This window comes from Neodiprion lecontei, chromosome 1, assembly GCF_021901455.1.
Source record: "Neodiprion lecontei isolate iyNeoLeco1 chromosome 1, iyNeoLeco1.1, whole genome shotgun sequence".
NCBI lineage: Eukaryota > Metazoa > Arthropoda > Insecta > Hymenoptera > Diprionidae > Neodiprion > Neodiprion lecontei.
Window position 1 is genome coordinate 24411532 of NC_060260.1, and position 25423 is coordinate 24436954.

The 25423-nt window shown below is 34.7% G+C and overlaps 4 protein-coding genes and 1 non-coding gene across 17 annotated transcripts in view; 2 read left to right on the forward strand and 3 right to left on the reverse strand.

The window, feature by feature from the left end:
* Positions 1-5260: 5260 nt before the first annotated feature.
* LOC107227533 (tRNA-dihydrouridine(20a/20b) synthase [NAD(P)+]-like) lies at positions 5261-9388 on the reverse strand. Of its 5 annotated transcripts, none has more exons than XM_046744884.1 (3): positions 9007-9388; positions 6296-6493; positions 5261-6158 (listed from the first exon to the last, which is right to left on the reverse strand). In XM_046744884.1, exons 2-3 carry the CDS (start codon positions 6436-6438, stop codon positions 5381-5383), a joined length of 921 nt encoding a protein of 306 aa, XP_046600840.1. In that variant the 5' UTR covers positions 6439-6493; positions 9007-9388; the 3' UTR covers positions 5261-5380. The 5 variants fall into 5 exon arrangements, with proteins under 5 accessions (XP_046600840.1, XP_046600823.1, XP_046600837.1 ...); XM_046744867.1 differs by lacking the exon at positions 9007-9388 and adding an exon at positions 6847-7037; XM_046744881.1 differs by lacking the exon at positions 9007-9388 and adding an exon at positions 6843-7036.
* On the reverse strand, positions 7016-7089 carry Trnan-guu. Its single transcript has one exon. It is a non-coding gene; the product is annotated as a tRNA-Asn (tRNA).
* Positions 7634-10952, forward strand: LOC107227545 (high mobility group protein HMG-I/HMG-Y). Its single transcript, XM_015668727.2, has 3 exons — positions 7634-7785; positions 9751-9988; positions 10166-10952. Exons 2-3 carry the CDS (start codon positions 9788-9790, stop codon positions 10286-10288), a joined length of 324 nt encoding a protein of 107 aa, XP_015524213.1. The 5' UTR covers positions 7634-7785; positions 9751-9787; the 3' UTR covers positions 10289-10952.
* Positions 10582-14377, reverse strand: LOC107227547 (uncharacterized protein C3orf18). Its single transcript, XM_046744889.1, has 4 exons — positions 14341-14377; positions 13135-13526; positions 11980-12123; positions 10582-11913 (listed from the first exon to the last, which is right to left on the reverse strand). Exons 2-4 carry the CDS (start codon positions 13516-13518, stop codon positions 11857-11859), a joined length of 585 nt encoding a protein of 194 aa, XP_046600845.1. The 5' UTR covers positions 13519-13526; positions 14341-14377; the 3' UTR covers positions 10582-11856.
* The window catches only part of LOC107227535, a 45300-nt gene continuing 33514 nt past the window's right edge, over positions 13638-25423 (forward strand). For 3 of the 9 annotated variants that reach the window (XM_046744799.1, XM_046744810.1, XM_046744790.1), the window contains exons 1-5: positions 14120-14546; positions 17766-18474; positions 18760-19141; positions 20950-21122; positions 24871-25159. In XM_046744799.1, coding sequence (XP_046600755.1) covers positions 18899-19141; positions 20950-21122; positions 24871-25159 — 705 coding nt within the window. In that variant the 5' untranslated portion in view covers positions 14120-14546; positions 17766-18474; positions 18760-18898. Of the gene's footprint in view, positions 13740-14119; positions 14649-14690; positions 15189-17765; positions 18475-18759; positions 19142-20949; positions 21133-24870; positions 25160-25423 lie in introns of those variants that run through there. The other 6 variants (XM_046744784.1, XM_046744777.1, XM_046744760.1 and 3 more) reach the window with 6 other exon arrangements.

Genomic DNA, 25423 nt, shown 5'->3' on the forward strand with positions numbered 1-25423 from the left:
GAGTGCAGTCGCTCGTAAATAAAATGCTTAAAAAATTATAACATAATGTTGGGTTCCCATGGTCACCGTTCGTACATAACGAGCGTCAAATGTTAGGTTACCATGGTCACCGCTCGTACAGAGCGAGCGTCAGGCGTTGGGTGACTATAGTCACCTATCGGACAGAGCGAGCGTCGGACGTTGGGTGATCATAGTCACCGATCGGGCCGAAAGGGTTAATAACGGAAATCGGATACGTTTTTTTGAACGTCGATTTTGCAAACAGTGTATAAAAGAGTTACGCACTCTCGATGTGCTAATCTTTTAGCTCTTCTGTCAATTTTTTGACGAATAATAAAATTCTCAAGTTCCACGCCGCATTTTGCGCGTGGACTTGATACTTTTCAGTTATGAGAGAAAGCGCGGCATTTGGAAGCCGGCGCTCAACGCGTAGGAACAAAAATCTCGGTAGTGTATACTGATAGTGCAGAATCTTGGCGTAAGTATTTATCAAATATATCTGAAACATACAGAAATACTCGTTTAAGTGATCGTATTATTGTTTATTTCAGGGCAACAAAAGCAATTTTCTAACAAATGCACTGAGAACTATAGAATGTTCAGCCGAAAATGATATTCACTTTAATAACTCAAAGCAAAAAAAAATGTCGATTTCAAAAATGTAGAATTTCTTTTATTCATCAATACAATTAATAATTGAAGCAGCGAATATTAAAGCGAATATCATGTTGGACCCATTTTTTGTCAGTGTATAGACTTGTGTGAGTGTGCTAACCATACCGTCGCGTCGTCTGTTTCAGCTAATAAAACTTTTGCTTGTTTCAGATAATCACTCCTTTATCCGATCCAGGTAATTGAACCTTTGTCTGTTTCAGCTAATAAAACCTTTGCCTGTTTAAACTAACCAAACTTTTCATCTGTTTCAGTTGATAAAACTTTTAGTCTGTTTCAGTTAACCAAACCTTTTGTCTGTTTCAGCTCATCAAACCTGTTGGCTGTTTCAGCTAATCAAACTTTCTGTCTTTTTCAGGTAATCAAACTTTTTGTCACTTCAGCTAATCATTCTTGCCTGTTTCAGCCAATTAAGTTATCTCTTTTGTCGTTAATTATATATTTTACTTATCTAAGCTAAGTACATTTTTGTCTGCAAATATGTCACTAATTGTATTTTCATCTGTTCCAGGTAACAGAGTTTCATTGACAATACTGAAAAATTAACGTTTTATTTTTTAGGCTTAGGTCTGGTTTAGGTCTGGTTCAGGGTCAGTCATCTTGTTTTCATCATGACCACAAAGTGTGGTAAAATTTATTCAGCTGTAGTTTTTTTTTCAATGGTTTTACAGTCTTTTATTGCGATCGTTTTAGCGTCAGAGTGTGTTTTCCAGAGTCGCTCACAGGTCATGTTTGATTTGTATTTCACTGTAGAATTATACAGCTCTGTTGTATTTTGGAGTTTGCGCTTATTCTACTCCGATTTGTTTTCATTTCTTCAAAGGTTTCTGCATCGTCTTCCGATAGGTAAATTCGTGTTATCGATCTTGGTTTAGTCGTTGATTCTTTTGCGTATTTACCAGGTTCTCCATTTCAGTGATTATCTCATACCTCATAAGAAAAAAAACTCCTGCTCGAACATCGAAAGTCAATCGCCGTTCGCCTATAAGATGAAAACAATCACCCTTCATCCATAATTGAAACAACCATCTTTCATCCATAATCAAAACACTCATCTTTCATCGATAATAAATAGGCAGCGGGTTATATGAACAGAAAAATTCAGAACAAACTGCGAATATGCGCGAGAAGAAATTGATTGGGAAAAACAATTTACCGTAACTAACTTGTGAAAAAAAATCATCTGTAATTTTTCGAAGAACGTAAGATCGATCTTGCAAGTATTCTCCGTGGAGTAGTGCTATTGGGGATACCACGTAAAAAAAAAAAAGAAAACCAACATCAAGAACAACAACACGCTGGATGCTCTACCGCTTGTGATGGTGTGGAAACGAGCATAAGAGATCTTATTTTATTGGTCAAATACTAACATATTGTAGTTTTTGAAATTACAATTTTATTCATGCGTAAATTTAACTCATTGTCAATAAAACTCGTGTTTCGATAATGTGTAACACATGTCGAATCGTAATACCTTCGGATTTCTCTAGTTTAGTCTCAGTGAATTCCACGTAAATACATCCTTCTTTTTGATAAATTTTGTTTCTTAATTAAAGTCAACAAGGTACACATACCTTTGGCAATTTAGAGTTTGGCAATTCCAACATCTTTCTCCCTCGCTTGACCTTTTGAATCTATATTGTAGGGAATTATTCAAAAATTTTAAGACTAATTTGTATACCCGCTTGATTTGTAGATGACTTAACTGAATCTACTGTTACATAAGTTTTTCAAAAAATCATTATATCCACATACGTAAAAAGAAAGGCAACAAATATGATAACTTGCATTTTATAATATTATTAATTGACTTTAGACCCAATTAAGAATCACAAAAGAAATGTTTGGTCACATTGTACACATTAACTTATTATTTTGGACAAAAAGAAAATGATCCGTCAAGAACGGAAATCACAAATCAGTTGGAATACAAAATATGACTATTTAAGTACGAAAAATTTTCAACGGATGATTATAGAATTATTGTTACTCACAAAATAATTGTGAATAAAATAGTTTCTACAAAAGGTCGTACCTACTGTGTAAGATAATACATAATACGCGTATGCTATAAATATTTTTCGTATACCCCGCAGATACTTGCCGAGGAAGCTGTGAAAGTCGGATTTTCAGAAGAGACATTCGTAAAACGCGAAAAAAATTATACATCAATAACTAAACGGTTTACGCATAAGTTGGCTGCCTCGCCACCAATTCCAAAGACCAGTACAGGCATTGTTAGATGGTCATCTTCGCAGAAAGAGTATCGCTTGGAATTCAACGGACCTATGTATATTTCTCCAAAACGGACAATCAGCCCACCACGGGAACCCGATGCCGTTCCAATAACTCATTAATGATGCATATTTCTTGTATGATCATTAAGCAATTACATGAATTTCTAACAAGTTCCTTGTAATTTTAGCATATATAACGTCACTCATTAACCTTCTACCAATATCTCTCGTCGTGAAATTATTTTTCTACCCACGTCTGCAAAATTTGCAAATTCTGCTTGCGGAAATCTATAGCAATACTTCGATCGATCAGAATCTTGTCTCAGAAAAGACCACTGGATTGTTGGAAGCAGAACGCTCTTGAAGCTTCCGAAAGGTCTTACAACCTTTCATCTATATTTTCTTGCCAGAGATATCGTAGATAATTTATGAGAATTTTATTATAAAGAATCTGGAAAATCCATCTTCAGGTGATATAAGTCGTTAGTTTCTGATATCCTATATCTAGTATTGTTACACAATTGTATCCTCCGAGTAATATTATTATTAGGGGTTACCGGAAAAATGCTGAAATTCCGAGTCAAATAGTATCGATCTTGTCGGTAATACATATTCTCAAACTCGAAATTCATAACAATCAACACGGGCACTACCATAAATGCATAATAAAGTGGACAGATATGAGTAATTATAATCTGGGCCACTTGATAATAAATTTCTGAACAATCTTGAGTTTGGAGGTCAGCGGACAAAGTCGCAATCTAACCACGTAATATGAATGGAAGTTGAAAAAACGAACCTTGATCATCTTGAACATTTTTTTTTTAATTACTTTTGTGATAATGATTGCCTGAGGTTCATTGGGGTTTGTTACAACATGAATACAAACATTAGTAACAATCGAGTCTTACCTAATTTCTAAAAAATATTTACAAGTAGTATTTTTGTGTTGAAAGGTCTGGGTTTTCCGCTGCAAATAAACTGTATTTCTAAAAAACCACAGAAATCTAACGTCAGTTAAGAAATTGTTTTTATATGTCAGCTGCATCTTCTTTCGGATTGAAGATATGAGCGTTGATTGAAGATACATGTTATTATCTTCTGTTAACGGTACGAGTCAAGTATTAAACATATGTACAGAAATTACACGAAGTACATATAGGAACAACTATACATATATCTTCATCCTTTGATTAACTTCTTCGACTATGTCTCCCACCCCTTGCATCAAATTTTCTAACTCTGTTAACAGTAAACCAGCTGTATGTTTATTGTGCATCTATTTGGACAACATTATTTCTATCGATCCGATGGAGTTAGATTGACATTTCTGAATTTAGCCCACACGAATTTGCGTAGTTGAAAAGTATACAGCGTCCATACGGGGTTATATTGAAATTTCAGTTTGTTCCCGTTTTATCATTCCATGGGCATAATAATACGCGACTCTGCATTATCTGGGCACACGCGGTGAGTGATGGTAACATCAGTTCTTGTCGTCTTTACGTACCGACCGCTTGCTGGATTCAGCTGCACGTACACTTGGGGACAGTGAATCTGAGACGGCTAACTTTTTACACTAGACAGTTATGTTGGCAATACAGAGAAACCCACAGCGCCATAGTAGACCGAGCGCGAAACAAACTCAATCTCAATAAACATAACATAAGCCACGACCGTCGTTGACGTGTCAATCCAACAAGTCATTATCCCCGCGATATTCCAAGGTTAGATTTGACGGTCATGACGGAGTTCGTTTAGAGCTCGGCCCACCAGAGCGCTGCGCCAACATAATAATAATAATATTATTATTGACACATTTTCATCCCTACCATCCCTACCCCACGTACATCCCTAGATAGCAGCGCCGCGACATGGCTATTTCAAACACTAAAAACCACGGACAACAAGAGAACCACGCCGCTCTGTAGAAAATTGGCTTCGTTGCCAGACCTGACGTAAATACCGTGGTCGGCCCCCGCTGTTGCTTTCTCTATTTAATTAGGGCTACAACTCTGTGCAGGGACCGCGTAGTCTATCGCGATAAGTCTATGGTTTAATCTATCAGCGCAGTCAGCTGCAATGGCGTACTGCGCGTGCGTTTGCACAAAAAATTACAAAATTATTACGTTCTCCCACGTGCGTTCTAATAAAATAACATTCTGGGTTACAAATAAAAAGTTATTCAACGAACCCAAAGTCAGCAAATGAATTGCAAACTTCAGTAACTTTCCAGACTTCGATCTTTTGCTGATTTTTTTTTTTATATATATACTCAATGTCGCTGCTACCAATCAATGGGAAGAACCTTCGGTATTTGAAGACGGGGGAAAATAAATTCCGCATTCTTATGAACTCGACAATCTTTATTGAAATGAAAACAGGTTTAAGAATATTTCGGTACAAAAATCAAATATCAAGATATGTGCCACAAGTACTTATAATCTGTATTGATCCGGCCTTTACGCATATTATATATCTAAGAATATATTCTCCATAAAATCTTCTGAAATTTCGTTATCACAATTACTCAAAACTTCTTTGAAATATTTACCTGGTCTAGTATTATATTGACATTCAATTAGTTCGCTACTCTCAATACTAGTCTTTGGTTTCATGCCATAATAATTATCTATAAACTCGAAAACGGACTCTTTGGTTTGCAAATTATTAAAATAGCATCTTTCTTTTTTGGGAAGAATCTTCTCAAGCATGAATACCAAATGGTGATGCATGCATATAAAATGCGTTGGAATGCTTGAAGTAATGTCTAACCAATCTTGAATGCAAGCTAATGGCGTTTCTGAAAACCCAGAATAGAGAGCTGGATTAGTCAAAATTCCATTTGCAGACATGACACCTTGACATTGGACATTTTCATACATATATTTTGCATCTCGTAAACTTTTAACATCTCCATTAGCAATCAAAGGTAGCTGAATAGAGTCTCTGACAAGTTTCAACCCCTCAAGATCAATTGATTCGTTACGCATTTGTGGTGTTCTCGCATGAACGGTGATGAAAGATAAACCTGCTTTCTCTAATGTCTGACAAAACTCTACAGTCTTATGAATTTCTTTGAGTAACCTAATTTTGACGGACACTGTAAAAGGATGAGGTATTCGATTTCGAACTTGTAGTACTAAGTCTTTAACTAGTTGAGGTTTAGTTAACAAGTCCACACCATAGCCATCTTTTATAGCCCACCGCTGCGGGCATCCACAATTTAGATCCACCCCACCAACATACCTGTTGACAAATAAAAACTTCAAGTAAATGCAGTGAACAAAGACATGAACCCTATTATCTCTTACACACTTTGTACAAAATCTCTCATTTTGAGCTTAGGATTATCCTTTCATCATAACAATCTTGTAAATACTTACGGTGCGACCATTTCAGCTGCTCCAACGAAATCACCAACTGTCTTTGCTGCAAACTGAGCGATCAGTGGTATGTCATTTTTGTGTGTAGTGAATTCATTGTTGCGGGCCTTTGCAGACTGCACGAAAGAGTCAGCCATTATCATCGGGGTGAAGCATAAGTCGCAATTGTATTTGCGAACCAATGTCCTGAATTGCAATCTGTAAATGGTTTAAATCGTTATTACAACGATATCGACCTCACAGTGTCAGCTGTCCGTCAGATGAGGTTAATGTCAACTTCTTGTTTTTACTCGATTGCAACTTTACGAACTTGCTGTATCTAACCATGGGAGCGCAGACTTTCGTCATTCGTGGTTCTTGTAACAGTTCTAGAATATCGGTCATCATTTCTTATTACAAATAACACTTGAAAATCAAGCCAATTGTTTTTTTAAATGAGTATAGCGACTGACTTTTCCAGAAGGGATTATTGAAAAATACTCAAATGTATTCGACCGACTTGATATATTTGAAACCGGTAGTAGTTTACTGTTGCCTCTACCATTACCTACAGATCAGAATAATACATGTTATCAAGAAGCCTTCAAAGATGAGCAGCTTTTGAAGCGAACCAACCGACGAAAATTACTCAATGCTTTGACGCTGTTTTCTCACATTCATTAAAAATTCAAAAAATTCTCCCGATGATTAAACAAACTGAAATATAAATGCAAAAATAACCGCCCCCGGGTGGGCTCGAACCACCAACCTTTCGGTTAACAGCCGAACGCGCTAGCCAATTGCGCCACGGAGGCACGTCGAGTATGATGTCATTACAAACTGTGTAATATTTGATCCTTGGATAACAATAGCTACTCCATTATTAATATTTCATAATACTTCGAATGAATAAAAATAAATTGGATAGTTCCTATTTAGGTGCCACAGTCTGTTTTATATCATATGTCGGAGGGAATCGTTCATGAAATAATCATATAACATAACCGTTCTAATTTAATAACGGATCTTGAAAGAAAACTAAAGTCTTTGACACACTTATCCATTTGAGTGTGCTGTTATGATAAAGCTGTAAGTTGTAAAAAGGAGTCATTCTTAATTCACCTCAAATGTTTCAGGGGGTTTAACACAAGCAAATCGATCCAAACCTCGCCGTGGAATGATGGCGGGTGTATACGACCACGGTCTACATTTGGCGAAGTGGGAATAAAGCTTTTTGTAAATTTTATTATAAAAAATTGAACCTACAGAAAATTTTTATCACATTTTTACTAACGTATCGATACTGTTACGGCAATAAATATCCCCTGTAAAAAATAAATGAATTTTCTATCGGAGGTAATTTTTTGGCGGGAAGCATCCCAGACAGGGGAGAACCTGGCGGCAACATTTGCAGTCATTCACTCAGCCTGGTCCGCGGACGTCACAGCCACAACTGCGTCTCCCGTAGCCCCGTCCCGCGCGCAGGCCTTTGTCTCCAACGCAAACCTGAGGTAAGTCCCGTCTACGTTTTCTCTACAAATATTTTATTTCTACTCGGATAAATTTATTTTGGGGGGTCAAAAATCGGCAAAAATTCTTAGTTTATTAGTTTAATTTTACTCAGATTTTTGTTTACCGCTGGCTATAATACTAGCAGAGATATTAATTGAAATCTAAAATTCACCAACGCGTACGGGTGATGCCATTTGTAGCTATGGCGTCTCTCGGCAGTCAAGCCTTCATTGAATTATTTTCCACGCAATTTCGTGAACGTATCTTTGGACTGACCTTTGTTGAAACTTTTGTAGGAAAAAATCACTCGGTAAAAATTTATCGCTGCAAAGTTGTTTTTTTTAATTCCGTTCGAAGCTTCGTTCAAAGGGTGGGCTCAATCGGGTAAATACATAAATCGCATTAAACAAAGCGTTTTGAAAATGGCGGGCGCGGAATTTTTGTAAAATATAACACGGTTGATTTTGAAAGTCAATTTTTTCATAGTGTTTACAAACTTGTTACTGCAATCGGTGAATAGGCATCGTCAAAAATCAACAAATACGACACTTTGGTGACGACTTTTCTCTGAAGATTCTACTTTTCTTCGGTACGTAGTTGTGTATACGACGTAAACCTAGCTTTCCTCCGTTGCGCGCGCTTCTAGAAAGATATTTTGCAGGGGTAGGTTCAGTGGTAGAAGCTGTGAAAATCGATAGATACCACTAACATCGGCGTATTCACTGTAAACCTCATTAATTATCGCGAAAAACGGGTTAAACTTTCCACTTCAATACGTGAAACAACCTGTAAAATAATAATCTAGAAAACTGCCTATCACTTAATCGGGCGGGGATATTCACGAGATTCAACTGACTATTTCGTTGTAGCTTTCGATTTTTTCAACAATTTTATTCAAAATTTGGAAGAAATAATCGTGCGAAAGAATCCTAACGGCGCATATCGTAATAAAACTCATCCTGCAAGTTGATATATCCGCATGAGTGACGTCATATCGAATGTATTCCATTATTGTTTATACACGCGAGTCTGGAGGGACGCCACAGGGATGCCAGAGTCATTTTCCCTCCTGCGTCCGCGGGAAGCGCCATCTTGAAAAGTAGTCACTACAAAATATGTAAACAATCCGAAAGACCTTTCTTTTTTACTTTTGCGCACCAGTATCAAGTGGATTGAATTATTAGTATATTTACGAGGTACGGGTATGTTTAGCGCTTTACCTATAGATGAATATGATGGGAACCGGCTACTCATCGAAGGTATAAATAGTAGTCTGTGTTACTTTGCGTAGTACGCGTTACGGACATGGCGCCATTCTAATTGATGCCGACCATAGCGCTGCATCCATTTTGTGGAAGGTTGAAGAGCTACTGTGGTAGAGTGGGCAAATTTGATTGCCAATTATCTTGTTAATGATTTCGATCATGATGGGCGGGGAAACATACACCACGAACTCTTCTCTCACACTTTGACCATCACTTCACTTTTGCTTATTTTCAACTACTTTCAATACGGAATTTTCGTTTAGTTAATATTTGGACTTGTAAACGACTGTGTGATATTAAGAATTGATGAATTTTGATTAGGAAGTATAACAAGAAGACCTCGCTCATTTCTCAAATATATTAACAAATTATGTCATGTTATGTGATGTCTATCTCATAATTGAATGCTGAAGAATATTTTTATGTGTATTATTGTACAATGATGATGAGTAGAAGCAAAAATCTTGTTGATAATTTCCCGATAAAAATCATTCTTTACACTCTTGATTGTTTGAACATACCAGAATGCCATTTTCACAGTACTTAACATTCGTACAATTTAATTAGTATCTAATGCAATTTATGAGTACTTTGATTATTGAAACAATCTTGGCGACGATTGCGTCCGAATTTTTAATTATTAACGATGACCGAACGTTTGGAAGTTATTAAAACCGTATGTGCACTGAAATGTTTCAGATTGCTGATTTAAAGTCCATTCCACAAAGCAATAAAGATGTCAGACGACGGTTCACCGGTTGTTGAAGATAAGAAGAAGCGTGGTCGTCCAGCAAAAAGCCCTGTCAAAGAAGCAAAGAGGAGAGGCAGACCGCCAGTGGAAAAGAACAACGTTGTAACGAAGTCTGACGATGACGATGATGCCCCAGTACCTGTCAAAAGAGGCAGAGGGCGCCCAAAGGGAACGCATAAGAAGAAGGTATAAACTATGCAAGGCAAAATCTGCAAAGCAACTAGAATTCTTATATACTCCTTCAAGTTATAACCAATTATCCGCAACATGTTATTGTGTTACAAAATTACTTTTAGATTTCAAGATTATTCATACCAATCCAAATATTCTTAATTAATGAAAATTCGTCATTGACTTTCATAGGCTAGTGCAGTAAAAGTTGCAACTGCGCCGCGTGGCCGTGGTAGACCGAAGAAGGTAGAAGAAAAGCCAGAAAGCACTGGTGAGGAAGAAGATGAACAGGAGGAAGAGGAAGAGGAGAATTGAAGTAGCTGAGTCACCCTAGCTTTGATTCACTCTCAGATACCCTTGAAAAAAATCCTCGTTCCTTTATTTTAAGTTTTACTATTCCATAACTTGTTGAAAGCTCACACCAAGTGACACCGAAATTCATAATATTCCGAATTTAATAACAAAAGGAGGTAGAGAGAAAAAGTTTTAAAAAAGTAAAACAAAAAAAAATGAGAAAATGAAAAAGCTAACAGAAGTTATTTGAGAAGCCAAGCTTTCAAAGAACACTACTTGTATAAACCGTATGTAATGTATTTTTTAGTATTTAGACACGTTTTGATTTATTACTAAATATTGAAAATGTGAACAAACATTTAAGACTTTAGGCATCCAAGCCCGGGTTCATCTGTACTGTACGACCCAATTTCATTTTTAAACAATGGTTTTTAGTATCTTCAAATACGATTATATTACCTTATGGCACTTCTATATATTAATATTATAAGTAAAAATGGCTCTGCTCCGAAATATAAGAAGCAACTAACTTCGTAATCACTAAATATCCGTAAACCTGGTGGAGTACTTTCCATGTGAAAAGATGTAGAAAGTATTGCTACAATGTCAAACAAAATCTTATTTCTGATTAAACATACATTGTGTGAATGTCAAATTTGTATTAAATAAACTATAAACAAAATAATTTGTAATAATTTATTCCTTTTTAGGAGTCCTCGCCGTTCTTTGTGTTGGGGAGTTTATATTCGACCTGTGTACCTAAGTAATTAATTGCATAAGGATTTGCATGCAGGAATTAACTACAGAGAATAACTAGGGGAAATCATTTGTGCATTTTATTATGCAAAAATAAGTAGGCATAATAGGATACGTAAGTTACATAATTAATGTGGGCTATAAACTATTAGTAGATAATACTGAAATTGATTTACTTGAAATAGGCAATCAGATATCGTTTACATTTGATTTCACTATATTACATGCTATGGACTAGATAGTTTTTATTCATACAGTGCCAACGCTGTATTCTTCGATATTCATAATATTGCAATATATGTACGAACGATATAAAAGTTAGATTATCTTTGGCTGATTGTACGTAGCAGTGATTAATGCTACTATACATTTACATGTTAATGCTGTACCTACTAAGTAAAACTTTTCGTTACTTTAAGCAACTGAAATAATACTAATTATAATTAATAATCGCTTTGAGTAAAAACGTGTCAACGTCAAGTGTGATGAATATGTGCTAAAATACTTTACGATCTATATCACGTTTGCAATTTAAGATGAACAGAATGGTGCTGGCTACGCGCAAGTGATTTGCTTAGAGATTTCTAAATGTCTATAAATTACAGAGCTCATATTCAAATAAAAAACTTACTTCAGCTCCAGCCTTACAAATAAACGTCTCTACCTATTAATACGAATAAGATTCTTTACTAGATTGGATTCTTTCGTTACATGTACGTATATCTACGTACACACATGTATATAATTAATATCAAGTGAATACTATTACGTAGTAATAACGATCATAACTATTTTAAAGGATTATAACTTTGGTTCAAAATAATACGACTCCTTCAGTGGCTGCTGAACAGTTCTGCATTTTCCTCCGTGTCCATTGATTGATAGCCTTGCTGAAAACAATAGTTTGATTTTTATTCGAAAGTCAATGCATATACTTATTGATAAATTCTGCTTACTCTCTTTTGACGAGTATCGAAATTCTCATCTAGCAGCTCAGTTTCCCAATCATCTTCTCCCTCTTCGCCAGGATCAAAATTGTATAATGGCATTAATCTGTGCCTCAATCGTTCCAATTTACGCTTTCGTGATATAATCAATACCTATAAAGACACACATAATCTTAGAATGCTTATGATTTCAAGTCTTGGTGGAATATCCATGAGTTTATCTATGAGTATTCTTGAAAAAACAGTATATTCTTGTGTATGCACAATGCCATATCGGTTGAAATGTCTGTGTAAAAACTAAATCCAAATTTCAGTCAAATTTGTAATGTACAAAACTGATGTCTACCCATTAATTTGTCACAAATACTAACACACATGTGAATATGTTATCAGTGACATAGACATCTTTTCTATATAGCCCTACCAAATGTGGTTATTCCTCCGCAAATTTTGAATTATTAAAACACGGATTACAATCAAAATTTCTTCATAGAATTCAATTGATTAGGTATTCAGTTCATACAAAATTATATTCCTTATAGCAATGAATGATGTGTACAAATGAACAATTTTCTTCAATTATCTTATATCATGGTGTCTATCAAACTTTACATTTCACTCCTGGAATTTTATTATCTCAACTTGCAAGATGCCTTACGAAATGGTTTGAAGAAATAATTTGGCAAATGGTGTATGTGATTTAATTTGCCAGCAGAATTTACAACATCTGTTTCAGATGATTAACTTATTATGTGTAGTGTGATCCAAGAGCTTAAGTCTTTAGCACTGTGATATCGTCACCCAAAATCATACTCCAATGATTTAAGGGTATTACCTGCTCATATTCAAAAACAACGTTATGTGGGTTTCGAAGTTGAAATATACATTTGGGTCACCTCTTGGGCGAAACTTGCAAATTTAGTACTTGGATTGGAAATGAGTTGGTTCAAAATGAGCTATCTAGCATTGTCGTTAACATGCAGTAATGTTCCTTTAATGTTTAGCCAAATTGGTAACCTAGATAAATAAATGATTCTCAATTCAAGAGCAAACCAATTAAAATTGATCTAAAAGCTGGTAATTTACTGTGTATAAATTAAAGCATTGTATAATGACTCCATCCACTTTATACGCTACTATAATAATTTTCAATAAAATCCTTACCACAGCAGATAGTATTACAACGAAGATCATAACTCCTAAAGGAACAAAAATATACTGGACTCCTTCAGGGGGTCCAAATTCATCGAATGGTTCTTCCGTCGTAGAGCAGATAGTACCTTTGGTGGTAGAATCAATGGGGGAAGATTGGGTAGAGTTTGTTGCACCATCAATAGCTTTGGTCAGGTTTTCGATGATGTCAGTAATTCTGCTGGTATTTACCACACTTGTTGACATTTCAGTTTGAATTTGTTCTGGAAACTCTGTTGATGTACTTTCATTTGTAACATCGTAGAAAGCAGATGTAGATTCCCAAGATAAACTTGATAAGTTATTCAACAAAGTTGATGGGAAAGTAAAGTTGTCTGATGTACTTGGGTCCACCATGACTTTATCTGTTTCAGAAAAGACGGCTTGAAGAAATTTACGATTGTAAAAGTAGGTACAGTGTGAAAAAAGGTGCACAATAGTAGGTCATACAATGACATATCGTGTTTTTAGACTGTTGCCTGCTGGCCAATAACAAATGAATGTTGGTTTGAGATTGTCGTGCAGTAATTATGCGAGGTGAAAATATCAGTTTTTAGACTCTTGTAGTAAGAAATGCAGTAAGTATAAACAAAGTATAGCTTTATACCTCTTGCAATGAAAGTGACGAGTTTCGTTTGAGGTTAACAACAAAAGCAACGACCAGTGGACGACTCGATTCACGATCGAAACATAATTATGTTCAACATTTAATAATTTTTATTTACAATACTGGAGACGAGTGCATGCTTTGTAATGAGGAAGTTCAGGAGAAAGACGTGTTATGACATTTTGACGTTTCCGTTTATTACCAACGATGCAAAACCGTGGGTAAAATCTTTGCCAGAACGATGCAGCAGGCAAGCATGAACCGAGTATGTATCAGCGTGGCCACTCGTCGCGATTCGTTTTGTTTTTTTTTTTTACAACTCAGCTCCGTATCGTCAGATCAGTGGGATCAGTGGTACTGTCGATGTTCGTACTTGTAAAAAAAATTCGATTCTCAATGGCGTAAGACGTAAGAAGTAATTGAGTAATTCTATTGTTCGATGATATTCCGTCGTTGTTGATTTATCAACGAAGCGGGCAACACGGTAACGGTTTGACGTAACAGGAGAAAACATTGATGACTAGGTTGGATTAAAATTAGCTGGTTTCTGTGTGCGTGTACGACATACGTACGCGTCCAGCACGTATACCTCTGTAGGGCACGAAAAAAAAGACAGAAGAAAAAAACAAATGATAATGCAAAAAAAAAATAAGACAACGAAAAGTTTAAATGGCGCCAGTGAAAGTTCCGCATAGTACCGAGAGAGCGCGCAGTTTGCAGTAAAAAAAAAAAATGGTGATGATTTGGGTGTAGTCGGGTGATTTTCTGCAAAATAAATGTGAGTAAGAGTGAATTAAGAAAGTTACAGTGTTGTTAATTGATTAGCAACGAGCTTAAACTATATGGATATGTGTAGAGGATCGGAAGGCCAATGAGAATGGTAAAGACGGTCAATTTATTCCCGATAAGCCAGTCGTGTAGGTGCCTGTCGCTCGTGCATCTCTGCATGACAAGTACCGATGCTCGCTTGCTCCTTTCGACGTTTTTATTAGTCAAAAGTATTGTTATACCTAGGAAATATACGACTCGTGAAAACGTATCCCTACTTCGAATATTTACCGAGCTTTTTTGGGGTCAGACAGTGCGTAAAATACGCCCTGACGCGATATTTTTGGGATAGATGTCACATTGGGGACGGATATGTGTTGGTGGGTGGTTGATTTTAACTCTCTTGAACGTGTGTCACTAGAATGTGCACGTACACACACTCGCGTGCAGTACGCACGAGAATTCTGAAGCCTTGACACTTGCTACATCTGTCAAAAATTTTCAAACTTCATTATTATTTATCAAGTGATGATATTTGTCGTTTATTGTTTTAACTCTGATGAGTGTCGTGTTATAACACTTTGTCACAAATTGAATTACACAGTACACCTTCAACAGTGATTATTTCTGCCTCTTCTACCTGCATAAGTATGTACGTATGCATTACACAGTTTTAAGACTTACTTTTACCTATATTAGTAAAGTTTTTAACAAATTTTCAAATCAACACCAAATCAGAGATTTAAAACATACAACATATTCTGTGAAGATGATTGGTCATTTTACTAATCATTAAAGTAGCTCATTAAATCCTAAACGGAATATAACATAACATAACAGATCATCGTATAGTGTGACAAAGATGATAGATTTTTAATGACTTTCAAAGAATTTCACAGCAGCTAGCCTTTGATAAAAATAAATATGCAAATTAATACCTTGAAATTACTAAGCGGAAGGCGTATTTCTGTCACACTGTCGTATTAGGTGTAAGCATATACAACGCATACACGCATACAATATAAAATATAACCTATATAGGTACATTTAAACAACATTTATAATTCAATATCTAAACTACACAACATATATTGTGTAGTCCATGACTATACCTAGGGCACATTACCTAATAAGAACTGGCATATATGGTTATCTTGTCAGAACATCTTGTACTTACTGCAATATATAATACATGCGGACATATATGCTTGTGACCCGAGCCATTTAATTAACTGGTACGATCAGGCAGAAGAAAGACCATTGCCACTGGTCTTCCTATCTATTTATGTCTTTGAAGCTTCAGTAAGAAGCTTTTGTGCAATTTTCTATTAATGTGACGATAATTTGGCAGGTCAAGCTTTCCTTTATTTACATACTCCAACTTTTCACTGTAGATACACTCTAAACTATTGATGTTGTGTATGTGTTTGGTTAGATGATCATACTAATCAAAGTAGTTTCAAAACAGACAAATTGTGAAATACAGATTTGCAGAGGCGGTGAAAGTCGGTTAAATTAAATTTGATTAAAATAATACCCCTTATGATTGCAACAAACTTTAAACCTAATAATTTGACCCTTGAAAGCATAATTACTAGCATTATTAAGGTAGTCGAATTATTTATTTTATTTTATGACCGTCAAATGCTTGTGTTTGTTTATTTGTTATAGATCGTTGCTCATTTAGTTGAAATATAAATTCTGAAGAACAATGTCAATACTTGACTACAGATGTGAAGTACAAATTGAACTCAGCTGTTAATTTCTGTCATAGACTGAGCTTAATTTATAATTCAATTTGTATTTCACGCACTATTATGAAGAAAAACGAAAAATACAAGCAGTAAAACTATGGATATCGAAATATTTTGTAAAAGAGACATTTGGAATGATTTGGATAATTAATTGTCCAGTTTTAGAAAACTAAACAGTAAATGTCCAGGTGTAGACTTATTTTTTAAATTTTTCCATAAAGATTATGATATCTTCACTGTCCAGAAATGTGACAATTTAGTAGTGATTTAGTTGGCTAGAAATGAATAAACACTGTACAAAGTCAATGTGTGATTAAGGTGTTCAAAAACATAATATTTGTTTTCCACTTCTATGACTTAAATCTGTTATTCCCAAATCCAAGTTTCAACATCTTGTAATCTAAGTTTTGAATTGACTTGCAGTTTTTTCTGTTAAATAACAAGTAAAACAGCACACATATTTTTCTACACTAGATAACTTTTGAATGGAAAATTGTAAAGACAGTTTGATAAAACTGTTATAAAGTTCAAAAAAGATGAACGCCTCTTAATATCAAAAATTCCTTTATTCTCACCCCTTGTTTGCCATGGTGAATCACATTTTACAGGTTTATCATGTACAGTAGACATATACTATTGGGGAGTATTATATATTTGCTGGATCTGTGATCTAACGGTTACAAGAAATAAAGGATTAACTTATGGATTTTAATGAAAATATATCGTGAAGTGCTGGTTGAACTAATTGTCCATGAAGAATTCAACTTGGTTATCGATGTTTTGAATATTTCAAGTGTGATAATCTTGGCTTTTTTAATGTGAATATGTAAGTCTTTTATGGTGGATTAGTTAGGACGGCACTGAAAATAGGTTGGGCCAATTTTATCCGAGACTCATTCAAATTAGCATCAGCTGAATTGAAAAAAAATCTGTCCAAAAGTACAACTCTGTATCAATTAGAAGTGGTGTCTACTATGTGATTGAAGTCACTAACGTTACTGTAACGATGTATGTTGAGGAAAAGTCATTACTTCACACCATTAAAATTGTCTGAAATTTAGTAAACCATACTGAACCCATATTTTTCAAAGCCAACTTCTTAAAAGTCATTCTAAAACTATAAAATAATGAATTGCCTCCTGATGCTTAGTGACATTAACGTTACTTACCTCAACCTCGTTGCCTACAAGCAAGTTCTTTTCCCAGTTTGAGCAATACCGATTTCTGGGACACTTTGAGTTTAATTTTTTTTCCAAGTCCAGTCTTTAAGTATTTGAATAATCCAAAATACGGAGTGTACAAAAACAAAATTCGTTTTAGGATCATAATTTCAAATTGAGATATGAGGAGTTACTATTTGACTCAGGTGTTTATCTTTTTATTTGGAGTCAATTTTCTAGATCCGTGTAATAGAAATTATGCAATAAGATAATCGATAAATTCTTATCATATTGTATGATTTTTATGTTGAACAGAATGTTAGCGCAAAGAATATGACGAGGAGCTGCCGAGGCAAGAAAAAATCGAAAGCAGAAATCAACTGAGCACCACACGGTCTTTATCTACAGTCCACAACAATCAACAACCACGACGACTCCAACCAATCTCCAATTAAATATCGTTCGTCATTTACTCCGTGCTCGATAGTATCACTAAAAATTTGGCAATCAATTTTGAATCATCACTCAAGATGAGAAATAATTCAAAAATTTGAGTAACGCATTACTAACGAGAACCTTTAAATTTCTTTTCTTGCAGAAAATCTTATTAATATTTTTATTTGGTTTGAATTAAAAAAAAATCCACAAAAGTCACTAAAACTAAATAATGTCAACTTAAATTCAGTAATTTACATTTAAATAAATTTGGATTCATTAAATTAATATATCTATTGAACGTTTCTTTTAGTAATCCATCAATTCAACATAAAAGCAAAATAGACTTTGACATTCAACAATCAATAACGTAACATTAATTGTAAAATAAAACACGCAAATTTCATTGCATCAAATGACTCGGCTCAGTGTTACAAAAAGTGTAATGTCTTATTTGACGTATGATTGTCGATTGAAAAATACTACGCAGTTCAGAGTTTCGGCGATTGTTATTTTTGGAACACCTGGATTGGACTTGGCATAAAACTTGGGCTAAAAGAAGTATAAATATCGACCTGGAATTGAATGAGTAAATAACCCAATCTTAAAAAATATTTCATAAACTGAGCAGACTTTGATTGGATAGGGAACACGTGTAATTAGAGTTTCTAAAACGAAACGAGTAAATACAGCTGCCATCTAAAGGGATTTCCTTTTTTTAATTTTCAGTAAAAATACCGTAAGGGAATATATATTTTTGTTTTAGAAACTTGTTACAATTAAAGGGAATTATCTATAGCCATAAAAAGAAGATACTATAACTGGTTTGAAAAAAATGTACTACGTCCCAATAGTTTTTTTTTTTTTTATTTAGGAAAAGACAGAACAAGTAAGAGAAAAAATTACAACAGATGAAATATCTTAAATCTTTTGGTAGCCGTCCAACGTAAAATTTGGAAAAGGGAGAACATAGGATAGAACCAATTCCTTTTCAAGTTGGTTGTGTACGTGCAATGCCGAGATGCTGTAATGAGAGAAAAACATCGAGTCCGGTGACCAACAGTAACCGCAACAACAGCGAAGATATATCATTATTGCGTTCAAACACTTTGGAACGCAACAGTTTTTCCATTTCGTGTCAATCGGAGCCGGACGACGATCTACGAGTTGTAGAAAGGTCTCATAGAAGACTTCGGTGTGACTTGAGTCCAGTACCCACTAGCACCAGCCTTAGCTTTAAACTTCTCAGTATAAAGGTACGCAATCAACGAAGGTGAATTGTCCAGTTCCGTTGGAAACTTCATTATCTTTATTTATTACAAGGCTGGTAGCAAGTTACTTTTCTCACTTTTAGCCACTTATGATCACACTTGACTTGATTTTTCCATGTTGTAACCGAGCAATGCACTCAAGTTTCACCTCAATATCATATTTGCACCCAAGTTTTTCACTCATCTGTATATAAATAAAACGTATATGGTATATTTAGTAAACTCCTTCGACAGAATTGATAAAATGATCACGAATCTAGATATAATTCAATTTATCATCATACATCAAAGATCGCACATAAAAACCCACTGAATGAAAGTAGTAACTTATTTGTTATCATATTGCATGTTTTCAATAATGAAGTTCACCGGTTACATTTTCACATCGTATTGTCACTTTTCACTTTCTTGATGATAGTTATCCTAACTCTGTTATTACCCCAATTATAAATATTGGTTCTACGGAATCTATATAAATCCAGAGATATTCATTTGATACGTTTCATTCTTCTTTCTATTCTATTCATATTTATTTGATAGTACTGTTTTTTTACTGTCATGTTGGGGCAGGACAAAGGGCACACTTAAAGTAAATGCTTGTTTTTTTTTTTGGGGAATGGAAATGGATAATGTAATAGTCCACTGTTTTTTTTTACTCAAGCAGTTATGCTACAGTTACATTCTTTTCTTGAATGGCGAATTCCTTAATTGATATTTCAAAGCCTTATTGAAAGATAGGGTGCAGCTTACGCTTGAATATCATCAGGATATTTAATATATAATATATAATTTTCGAAGGTTTTTTTTTTCTTAACAGACACTAGGCCTTAGCAAGGATGTTTTGCTACAAGTAGTATTTTGCGTGAGAAAAAGAGTAGAAATTGAGTCCATCAGAATATTAGCTCAAATAAAATGATGAAATACTTAAAATTGAAGAAATGCGAAAATATATCTTATGTGGAAACATTTGATGGATACAATTGCGCAGATTTACACAAATATTTTGTTTTAAAAAAACTCGATTGTTCTCGATTGAAACAATTTCTCTATTATCATCCTGCATTTTGATATCCAATGACTATATCGTTATCGAATTTTATGATTCGTAAAGCTTCCTCAATAATTCATCATTCCATGCCATCAACCATTATCTTTATTCCGCAACAGAATTCAATATAGAAAGATTATTCTTTCTACTGGCACATGATTCATGATTAATTCGTAACATAATGAGGAAAAAATTGTAAAGTGTTATGCGACATGTCATCACAATACTTGCAATACAAATGTATTGAACTTTGATGTAAAGTCAATACGAGTTAACTTTGAATAATATTTGTTTTTCCATTAGAGTCACATCTCTCTTTATTTATATTATTGTTATTATTTCATTCAATTATCTCTCCCTAGCACTGTGACAGTTCATAACACGAATAACATCAGTTCATAAATTACGTAAATTATATGTAAATACAAGTGGTAAGATGATGTTACTAATAGAAATCGCTGACTACAAATATCAATTTTATTTCTGTAGTAAAAAGTTCTTTCTTGAAATAATTGAACGTGTAACGATATGAATTTCCTAAACTAAGTTAAAGTGATATTGAAAAACTTTTTCTTGGATACATTGCATTTGAACATGCGTTACGTTTTTAATTTGTTTATGCCTGTATAATGATGATTACTTGATGAATGAATTTTATTTTTCCTTGCTTATAAAGAATCTAGACATTAGATAAAATTATATTCATAGAATAAAACAATGTTTATACTAGTATTTTACTTTTCAGGGTGAAAAAGGGAGTCAAGCCAGGCAATTGCAACAACAGGTGATAAGTGGAACTGGTGGTGGCGGAGGTGGTGGTGGTGGTGTTGGTGGTGGGCATAAGGAAAGCAAAAAGAAAGCAGCTATAGGCAACGCGGTGCGTGGACTGTTTCCATCTGGCCATAGCAGGCAGGACAGGTACAACCATGTCTGTATCAACAACCATGCTTTTATGCACCATCATTTCTCATATTTCGTTTATCATTTCATATTCATATCACTGTCGAATGTTTTGTTTAAATTTCATTTATTTATTTTTTTCCATTTCCTAATTCAGTTCCATTTGCAAGTACCAGTTTCTGTAAACGAGTTTATTCAATGTAAAAACCAAGTCTCCATTTAAAGTTATTGTTACCTGTTTTCATGTACTTACCAACTACCTAGTGTTGTTCTCTCAACTGTTCTCCAATTGTCGCAAGTTTCAGTAATGAAAAAATCAAAAATTAAAGTATCTTGGACTGAATACTACGCCACATACGACTATTGTTAATGTAAATTGGCAATTTCCTGCTATTTTCATTATAGCAGGCTTAGTCATTTCCGTACTCACATTGTTTGCTCAAAGTTTAAAAGCAATTGTAATCTCTTGAAAAACTACGTTGTTCGATGCTACTTTTATATGACTCAATTTCTACGCAATATTCATTCGTAAATGATTTGTTACTGCAGGGTAATTGCTATTATTAACTCCCAATTGCGTATTGGCTTTACTTGCAGTCAGAAATGAAATCTATTGATATAATTTATTGCATCTAATCAGACTTGTTAAGTCATACTTCTATTCGGAGGGATTCCATCAAGGAAATGTTTCGGGTAATCAAGTATATATACAGGGTGTCCCTAAATTGCCTCCCACGGACTAGCCAGCATAATACCTCGTTAAAATCCAACCGAGAATTTCTTTTCCGGAAGATCGTCCGACGCATAGTTTTTGAATTATAAGCGATAGCGCTAGGCCAATCAGAGTGCACCATTTCATCTAGATTTGCCGCCACGGATATTGCTGTTTTGTTCGTCTGGGTGAATTATTATTATTTGTTTACGAATTAAATATCGGCACCTCCCCTCTTTCGCTGCTGTACCCCTTATGCTTGAGGATGCGCTTCTGTTTACACACACAAGTGTGCGCCCATGGATGTGCGGCTGGCAGCGTATGCCGCGGCAACAATACCGAGGTCAGCGCTCGAGAAGGGGTACAACAGGGAGAGAGGGGAGGTGGCGATATTTAATTCGTAAACGAATAATAATAATTCACCCAGACGAACAAAACAGCAATATCCGTGGCGGCAAATCTAGATGAAATGGTGCACTCTGATTGGCCTAGCGATATCGCTTATAATTCAAAAACTACGCGTCGGACGAGCTTCCGGAAAAAAAATTCTCGGTTGGATTTTAACGAGGTATCATGCTATCTAGTCCGTGGGAGGCAATTTAGGGACACCCTGTATATAAATATCATCGTCCAATATTACACGATCCTAAATATATAAATTACTACTGCTGTGACTGCTGGAGAACTTCTTGTAATCAAATGTTGAAGTAACTTTTATTTATGCCACGTGGAACGGTTTTTTTTTTCAGTTTTAAATGGTTTGCCGTTCAAACACCAAGGCTGCTTTTGCGTATAAAATAACTTGAATTACTTGGAAAATGAGTTACATTGATTTTATTATGTGGAATATAGATCTGTAGCAGTGTTCAAGACGATTATGACTCAAGCATACTGTGCTTTTAGGAAATTAGTTTCCAGTAATCAACTGGCTAAGAAACATTTAACATTTTCTTGAAACCAAATTTTTTTTGGTATTCACTTATTTCTATAATAAATTCGATTATTTCCGATGCTGAATGTTTAAATTAATTTTTTTTTATTATATTTCTTGGTTAATTATTGCGAAGCTTCACCGTTTAGGACTATGCGATATCTTTTTTAAATCTACATTTTTGGACTGGTGTGAAAGTATATTTCAACCAAGTTAAACTAAGATAAAAAGTTTGAAAATTAGATTTTAGCCAACTTGCCACCATCTTGAAGGTCTTTTAGAACTCGTTTTTGTCTTGAATTAAGCTGCCAATGTAATTCTTTGTCATATGGCTTCTATATCGATATAAACTCGTGATTTTCAATCTCATGCATTACACTGATTATTTCATCCACGGTTCATTTTACGGAATCAGTCACTCTTTAATGCTTGTAAGCTCAGGTATGCATTGTTGGATAATCGGATTGTTAATTTGTGTAATCTCACTTCTTGAAGTTCCATTTTCTGACGCTCCAAACATACTTGCACTGAAGCTCATTACTATTGTTGCACTAATATTTCATAGTTTATAGTATCTTTGTCCCAATAAAATTAAAACAGTTTCTCAGGTCTAGAAATTGTAGCAAAAAGAGAGCCGAATAATGGTTACTTTTCCACTCTTTGAAAAATCTGTCTCTAAAAACAGAGTGATGTTGAAGTAAAATTCAATTTAATTTCGTATTGAGTAAAATCTCTGAAATAAAATGGATCATCGTTTTTACAAAAATTTGTGAACAAAAATATTTAACTGAAATTTATCTTTATTTTAAGAAGTTCGTGGAATTTTTAATGCTACTTCAAATATTATTCTGGGAGCAGGCTCTAAAAGTGTGTATATAAAACTTCTTTCTAGCCTGGTAAATTTAACTGCAAGCAAACCAGAATAAATAAAAAAATTTAGTTTATATTTTCTTGACTATTCACATTCTTGATTACGGACTTTAACATTGAGTTGAGCTTTAATGATAAAAGAAAATAATTGAATAAATATACATCAGATAGTAATTAGTAATTCTTATGGAGTAAAAACACAATTTGTTAGTCGAATGTTTGGGGTACAATAAGTTCGTTGTTTATGGAAAATTTGTATTAGGAAGTGAGTTTACATTTAAGGTAATCAACAATTGATATTTGGTTGAAGTATTTTGGTACCATTACATCTATATTACAATTTGCGCAGTACCCCTTCTTCTTTCACTGGTGGTTTCTTTAGTTGTTCATATTATTGTAACTGGTCTACCGATTTAGTTCTTAGATATTAAAATACAACGGAGGGTAATCATGGAAATAGATGAAGACAGGCAATATTGACCAAGGCATAAGAGCTGAATAAAAGGATTCCCCTTATGAAAATAATGAAAGTCAATGTGCAGTTTCAAAATCAAGAGCTTTATTTTCTTTCCATTGAGAAAATCTCATTGAATTACATTAATGTATATCCTCATCAATTATTGTATAAGCAACAGAGATGTTTTACATGAGATGATTTTGTAAAAAATGGAAGCAAACGAGAGACCCTGGTTAATTATTGCAGGTGTGAAATATTCAGAAAATACCTTGTAGAAAAATTGAATTCAAATTGTCCAAGTCATTTTAAAATGTAAGTTCTAATAGAGCTTTTTTCAAAGGTGTCAGATGAAAAAAAAAAATTAGCTAAAAATTGTACCAAGAAAAGTGTATGTACAGTCATTTTGGTACTGCAAAGATATATTTTGATCATTATTATTTTTATCATTAGAATTTGTGTAATTATCGATGGATCAAACATTTTAATGATGGAATACATTGCTGGGAATATAGTCTCGGACAGTGCATTGACTTTAAAACACCAATAATTGTGAGACATTTTATCCAGCTTTTAGGGAATCAATCAATTTCCCACTATGCATCTATTTTCAGAAATACTCCTCTTTTAATTGTGTACCTGTTAGAACAATGGAATGAGTCGAACTCACAATCAGCTATGATAGATTAATATTTCTTTGAAAGCTCAAGCATGTCTTATTTGATCACTTTCTTCAATTCAGAGATTCGCCAGTAGCGACTAAGAAATGAATGCTAAATGAAAATTGACTAATTTTTAGGTATGAGACAAGCAGGCAGCGCTCCCCAGGTGGGACCGGTGGTGGCATTGGCTTGTCCGGCTTGTGTCCAAGACTGGTGGCGAGTGGCGGCGGTGCTGGTAGCCACGGTGGTGTGGGGGTGGGGGTGGGCCACCTAGCCCCCCAAGAGGGGGGAGGCACATGTAGTGTTGTAACCACGCAAAGACACCACAATCATAATCACAACAGTAATCACGGACATAGGCGTCAGCGGAAGCTGTCCGTTATTTCTCAAGCTGGTTCCAGTACAAATAGCACCGTTGATCGAAAGGTTAGTGGCATTACTCGACTGTACTAATTGTTTCGACATAAGTCCATCGTTTTTTTGTTTTTTTCCATGTATTTTTCTTCAACTTTTTAACAAGTCTAATTATAAGATTAGTATGAAAAAAGTCATTCTGAATATTTCACAAAACTTATGGAATTAAGGTGTTTCATATTTTTTATTAATATGATCAAAGTTTCTAATTATATCTCCATCAATGATGTATTATTTTTTCAATTTTCTTAGAAGAAATAATTCATATTTACAGGT

Coding starts and splice junctions, on each gene's coding strand:
- LOC107227533 (XM_015668711.2), bottom strand. CDS start 6,682: ATGATGACCGATATTCTAGAACTGTTACAAGAACCACGAATGACGAAA. Junction 6,494..6,605: donor CCCATGGTTAGATACAGCAA/GTTCGTAAAGTT, acceptor AACCATTTACAG/ATTGCAATTCAGGACATTGG. Junction 6,159..6,295: donor GCAGCTGAAATGGTCGCACC/GTAAGTATTTAC, acceptor ATTTGTCAACAG/GTATGTTGGTGGGGTGGATC.
- LOC107227545 (XM_015668727.2), top strand. CDS start 9,788: ATGTCAGACGACGGTTCACCGGTTGTTGAAGATAAGAAGAAGCGTGGT. Junction 9,989..10,165: donor AGGGAACGCATAAGAAGAAG/GTATAAACTATG, acceptor TGACTTTCATAG/GCTAGTGCAGTAAAAGTTGC.
- LOC107227547 (XM_046744889.1), bottom strand. CDS start 13,518: ATGGTGGACCCAAGTACATCAGACAACTTTACTTTCCCATCAACTTTG. Junction 12,124..13,134: donor TTGTAATACTATCTGCTGTG/GTAAGGATTTTA, acceptor GTGTCTTTATAG/GTATTGATTATATCACGAAA. Junction 11,914..11,979: donor TCGATACTCGTCAAAAGAGA/GTAAGCAGAATT, acceptor TATTGTTTTCAG/CAAGGCTATCAATCAATGGA.